Source organism: Gavialis gangeticus, unplaced genomic scaffold, assembly GCF_001723915.1.
Source record: "Gavialis gangeticus isolate Ggan-Ray unplaced genomic scaffold, GavGan_comp1, whole genome shotgun sequence".
Classification (NCBI taxonomy): domain Eukaryota; kingdom Metazoa; phylum Chordata; order Crocodylia; family Gavialidae; genus Gavialis; species Gavialis gangeticus.
Window position 1 is genome coordinate 62,629,396 of NW_017729033.1, and position 6,324 is coordinate 62,635,719.

At 51.6% G+C, this 6,324-nt stretch overlaps 1 protein-coding gene across 7 annotated transcripts in view; it reads left to right on the top strand.

The window, feature by feature from the left end:
- Window positions 1–6,324, top strand: part of LIMCH1 (LIM and calponin homology domains 1) — a 344,316-nt gene that overhangs the window by 235,647 nt on the left and 102,345 nt on the right. For all 7 annotated transcript variants that reach the window (XM_019526040.1, XM_019526041.1, XM_019526042.1 and 4 more), the window contains exon 8: window positions 5,792–6,044. In XM_019526040.1, the coding sequence (XP_019381585.1) occupies window positions 5,792–6,044 (253 nt within the window). The remainder of the gene's footprint in view (window positions 1–5,791; window positions 6,045–6,324) is intronic.

Sequence of the window (6,324 nt, forward strand, 5' to 3'; positions counted from 1 at the left end):
CCCACCCCCCCAAATAATAACAGTGGAAGTTAACCAAGCCCTTGTTTCTGAAATGCTGCCACCCAGACCTGTGTCTACTTGTAGACCTGGCTCCACAGGCCTAAAAACAAAGAAGAGGGTGATGAGGAAACACTTGCATTCCTTCTGCCATCACTGTCCTCTGGTATGCTAGTGTCTGTCCTTTCAGAACATATTTGCATATGTCAGAACTGCTTGCTAAAGTAAAATTAGGATCAGTACAGAAGAGTTCTAAGTACTAAAACACCTTGACTTTCTGCTTGTTTTTAAGTTATGGCCCTGCTTCTCTAAACAATTTGGAAAGCTCCACACCACTCAGACTCCCAGGATTATGTAGCCATGTCTCTATCCTTCATGCTGATATGTGTTAATACTCACTCGGTGTGCCTACATGTGCATTTGATGTGGTACCAGTTTACTCGCAAGTAAACGATGACGAGCACATCTACACATGCAAGGAAGTCAGAGCGATTTGCTCCCAAACTGCTCTGGCTTCTCAGGACTCCGCAATGGGCCCCTGACACGACCAGGGGGAACTCCAGGCTCTGGCTGCAGTTGCAGGCAGCCCTCTTCAAAAACAAGCCCCACTTGCTGCTTTCTGACCAGCCACTTCCCTGGCCAGGAGCAGCATGTGGGAGCACTCTCCTCACCACCTGTGCTCCTGCTGGCCATTGCGCTGGCCCACCATGCCAAGTGCTGCCTGGCCCACAGCTGTCTCACCTCTCCTGGTTCCCCCATGCTCAGCGACTGCCTGCCTGCCGTGTGCCATCCCAGGACCACCGTTGTGCACCTGCCACTTTCACCCTATCTGCCTGGCTGGAACTCCATCAGGAATGCTGATGACAGGCTCCAGGGTGCCACTACCAGGGATGCTCTCACCTCCTGGACCTCCAGCTCGGCCACCTCTGGGCCCAGACTGGTGGTGGCACAATGACAAGCAGTGTCTGGCAGCCTTCTACATGACCTGGGCCACCTTCCAAGACCTCTTGGAGCAGCTCCAGCCCCACCTGGAGTGGCAAGACACCAGCATGCAGCCACTTCTCCCTGTGGGCACCTAGCTGGCTCTAGCCTTGCTTAAGCTGGCCACACCCACCAGCCTGTGGTACATTGGCCATCTGTTTTGTGTGGGCAAGGCCACCGCCAGGAGGGCCATTCTGGAGGTGTGTGGAGCCCACTAGGACAAGCTGTAGGACACGCCTCTGTGTGCACAATCCCGGGGCAGTGGTGGTGGGGTTCTGTGTCCTGGGATTCCCCCAGGGCATCGGGGGCCTGGACAGGACACATGCCCCCATCACCTACCCACCCCATGGAGACCACCCCTACTATAGGTGGAGGGGCTTTCACTTTGTGGTGCTCCAGGCCATCGTGGACCACCGAGACACCTTGATGTATGTGAGTACTGGCTGGGTGGGCAGCACCCACAATGCCTGTGTCTTCCAGAAGTCTGGCCTGCCGGGCCTGGTGCAAAGCAGCCACTTCACACTGGGGGTGCCATACCTGCAGCTGGACACCATGGTGGTTCCATCCTTACTTGTTGGGGACCTGCCCCACCCATTCCTACCCCGGCTCCTGCAGCCCTACATTGGCCAGCTGGACCCCTGCCAGGCCCACTTCAGCCACTGCCTGAGCTGGACCCATGCCCTAGTAGAACATACCTTCAGCTGCCTCAAGGGATGCTGATGCACTGCCACCACCTACCCTGAGTTCACTGAAGACGCTCTCCCCTGGATCATCATCACAGCCTACATGCTGCATAACATCTGTGAGGCCTCAGAAGAACTGTTCCATGAGGCCTGGGTGGAGGAGGCACAGTGGGTGGAGGATGCCTGGCAGTGGGAGAACCACCTGCAGTGGCACAGTGACCTTCTCCCCCCACCAAGGCCCCAGGAGATCCATGCACACACCAGCGGGGTTCAGGGCACCAGGTACAGGAAGAACTGGCCGACCACCTTCTCCAGCACTCCCCACTCTCCTGACAGCACCTGCTACTGCAGCTCCAGACCGTGCTCCAACCTCTCCTCCTGCAGAGTAACCGCTCTGCTGTGCTGCTGCCTAGCCCACAGCACGCGGGCTCCAATGGCATGAGGCTCCCAGATGACTGGGATGAGGAGCACACCTGGATCGCCACCCACAGGCCCCCCGCTGCCCACCCTCAGCACCAAACTCACCACAGACTTGTCTCAGAAGAGCAAGTTTTTATCCCCCTAACATTAACCAGAGCCCCCTTCTCCACTCCATCCCCCAAAAAAGAGCCCCCCTTGCCTCTCCCTCCCTAACAAAAAGAGCCCCCTCCACCACCCAACCCACCCACCAACAATAAAAAGCCTTCTTCCCCATGAAAACTATGTACAATGTCGTTTGTGTGCTGTCCCAGAGCAGAGCCCAGGGACAGGTGGCCAGCACTCCAGCCTCTGGCTGCTCCTCTGTGGGTACACATGCCATGCTGAGTGCATGCATGGGCAATGGTGGTTTATGCTGCCATGGCACAGGTGGCCCTAAGTGGCCACCAACTGAGCCTCCCATCCCCACTTGCTTCCCTGGGGTCAGTGGGCCACTGGGTGCTGGCTGTGATTCCCAGGGTGGGACAGGCCAGGCTCCTGACAGCACCTGCTACTGCAGCTCCAGACCCTGCTCCAACCTGTCCTCCTGCAGAGCAACCGCTCTGCTGTGCTGCCGCCTAGCCCACAGCACCCGGGCTCCAGTGGCATGAGGCTCCCAGATAACTGGGATGAGGAGCTGCTCATGCCCTCACCCTCCCAGGAGGGGTTTTCTCCACATAGGTGCCCCAGGGCCAGCTCTTCTCCCCTGCACCGCCGCTGCACCGTGAGCATGGCCTTGCTGTGCATGCCTAGGCAATGCATGAGGAGTTGTTTGCGCGAACTGAGGAGTACCTGACTCGCTATGCCCTGATGCTGCTGTTAATGGCCACAGTGCCCTGGGTGGACCTGCACACCTGGTATCGGACCCTGCACTATGATGGTGCAAGCTCGGGCCACCCCGCAACCTCCACCACTACCTGCAGGGCTGCCCATGGCTGTGCTACATGTCCATACCCCCCTGCAACTGAGGATGACATTGCTGCTGGCATTAACAGATTCCTTGGTGTGCAAGAGGCCCATGTCCACCTAACTGCAGGGGCATGGGCTGCTCAGTGGAGTTTTGCACTGTCTCCCACCTCCCTGCGTGCTGGTGGGGGAAAGATGGAACCTGGGGCCAGAGGAGTGCAGGTGGGCTGAGCAAGAGCAGGGGTCAGGCAAAGGGAGGCCTTCTCCCCAGTGTGGGCTTACCATGTGGCCAGGGCTGGTGTGGCTGGTGGCTCTGTGGAATCACAGCTGTCAGTTCTAGGTAGTGTGCAGTTCTAGGCAGTGTCCTTGGATGGTCAGGGCTTCCACACCCTCCTCCCCCGTCTCCCACATCCCCTCTGAGGAGGAGCTGGCTCTGCTGGCAAGTGGCTGTCATGGCTGGCCGCGCCTTGTGGTGGGGGCTGGGGCTACAGAGCTGGTGAGACAGGTACTGACTTAGGTACTGACTTAGGCTCCCTGAGATGCTGGTGGAGGATCCAGCCAGGGAGCTCAGCAGCATGGGCTGCTGGATGCGTGAGGGGCCCTCCCCTGATAATGTATCACTGGCAGTGCTAGGTCGGGGCGTGGGCTCAGGCAGGCCACCTGTGCTGCTATAGGCAGCACATCTGAGGCCTGGGTCCTAGGATGCAAGGATGTCCATCAGTTGCTGCAGGCACTTACAGTTGCTGCTGTGGACTTACAGGCACTTCCTAACCAATGTTTGCGATTGGTGATGGAAACCCACTGTGCCCACAAGCCCTTGACCTTTATGCAGCAGCCTGAGCCTGGCAACTGTGCAACACTGTGATGCTAAGCAGTAGTGACGGAGTGCAGGCAAGCTAAGGCAGCTGGACTGTGGCCTGCCCAGGGGCCACAGGGGCCTGGAGTGGCCTCAGACTCCCTGCTGGTGTGCCTCAGGGCTCTGAGTGCCTGCAGGCTTTTAAAGCCTGAGGCAAGGGCTGCCATAAAGGCAGCCCAGCACTGGGGCAGGAGAGGCTCCCAGCCCAGAGCCCTGGGCTGGCCCCCTAGCAGCAGGGCTGTCCCGGGAGTAAGTTTGCTCCTGGGTCATGTCTACACATGTGTAACTGCGTAGTAACGAATCATGCCTAAGTTTGTTACCCACATTTGCAGGTAGAAAATTTAATAACCAAAAACATCTCAGTGTAAAATTCCTGAAAAAGAAAGTTATGAATCTAGCTGCTTAGCTTTTTTTCAGTAGTATGTCTGTCCAGTATTCCTTTTGCTGTTCTCTTTCCCCTTCTTCATCCATCTCCAAGAAGACATGCTGAGCTTTGCAGTGGGTTGAATTATTCTTTGCAAATTAACATTCCTGACATATTTAGCCCTCTTTTCTGTTCAAATTATCCACAAGATCCTCCTGATTTTCTTTTTTCACATTGTTTGTTGTTTCCTATAACTCAGCTAGATTATGTGAACATAGCTTGCCTGGTACACTAGGTTCTTTAAATCATGTGGTTTGTGGGGTTTTTTTAATTGTATCCTATTTGGGAGGCCTAACCTTTATAAACAAGAGTCACTTTCTGTTCACAAATAACTTGTAAACATTTGTATTTTTGCAAAAATTTGTTGATAGAATATGAAATATCCTTTCCAAATGTATATGAAAGCACTTCTACTGCACATTCTTAGAAGTATTTTTGTGCTGGTATTTATGATGCTTTTGTTTTTTAGGAAGATTCTTGCCAGTAAAACTTGCTTGCCTGTGTCTGAAGCTGTTTTTAACCCAGTCTGTGAATGTGTTTTTAAAGATAGCTTATGAATATCAGTAGTGTGTATTGGTGACTTTTATTTACCAGTGTTTACCCAAATCTGCTCAAAATTGCTGTTTCTGTTATCCTCTGAAGCTCTTGATTTGTTTCTCACTGTCGTCTTTCCCATTCTTCACCAAAAATATTCATGAAACCTTGTCATTCCGATCTATCCCCTATATCCTGTCTAGCTACTGGAAGTTCTGATTAGAAACCATTAGTAGTTTGTACCTATCCAAAACCATGCCTAGGTTGTGGCACTTCAGTTTATATGATATAATTCCAAGAGGAGGTACCCTCTATCCCTGTATCAACATCTGCTACATCAGTGTACATGCAAGTAGCCCTCTAAAACCCAGTGTGTTACCACCCTCTAGATAACACCTTAAGTTATGCACCGATTCACTGGCCTGTTCCATGTGATGTCTAACCTTGCTTGTAAGTAGCAGTCAGTTGGGGTCCAGTCAAGTAAGCTTGATTCTGGGTTTATGCAGCTGTTTTGTGTCACTGGTGATCCTGGTGTTATCTGACCTATTGTGCTTTGCAGCTCTTCAAAGGGAAGGGTTCTTGAAAAAGGAACTTACTGTGACTTTTTTCTGAAGTCCAGTTTCCTTGGATGCCTACAGTAGGATGCTGGACTGCTGGAATAGATTTATTTGCTGTTGATGTAGAGATTGAGATTGTGGCCAGTACTTTTGCCAGACTGATTTTAAAATATGAATATAACTCCAGCCATAATTAGCTATCATCAGTTCTTATTTTCTCTGATTTAAAAAACTGTACCTAAAATAATAGTTTCCTAGTGAAATTTCCCAATATTCTGTGTAAATACACTATTGCCAACTATAGTATTTCAATCTACTACTGAAATACTATTTTACAGTAGGGGTGTTTTTGCTATGTAAAAAATAACATCCCCCTCTCTGTACTGTGTTTCAATAGGGAGAGGAAGTGACTCTGAATCTGATTTGCCACACCGAAAAATGCCAGATGTGAAAAAAGATGATATGTCTGCAAGACGGACATCGTATGGTGAACCTAAATCAGCTGTGCCTTTTAACCAGTACCTCCCAAATAAGAGTAACCAGACTGCCTATATACCAGCTCCTCTTCGGAAAAAGAAAGCTGAACGAGAAGAATACCGGAAAAGCTGGAGTACTGCTACTTCACCCCTAGGAGGAGAGAGGCCTTTCAGGTAGGACTTTGTCCATCTTCTTAAATGATTATCCTTTTTAACATTTAACCAGTCATGTTCCTTCATACCACATGGTACTGTGTAAATTGGGTGAAATCAATTCCTTAGACTAGAACAGTACAGCTCAACCTTGTGGAGAAGCAAGCTGGGTTCTTGCAACCTGGCTGCACTGTTGACCATTTCTAGTGGGGGCATTGGAGACAGAGAGATGGGGCAGGGATGTGGCTGCCAGTGTTTGGGTGGGGTGAAACTTAAAAACTAACTCATGTAGAGAGGCATT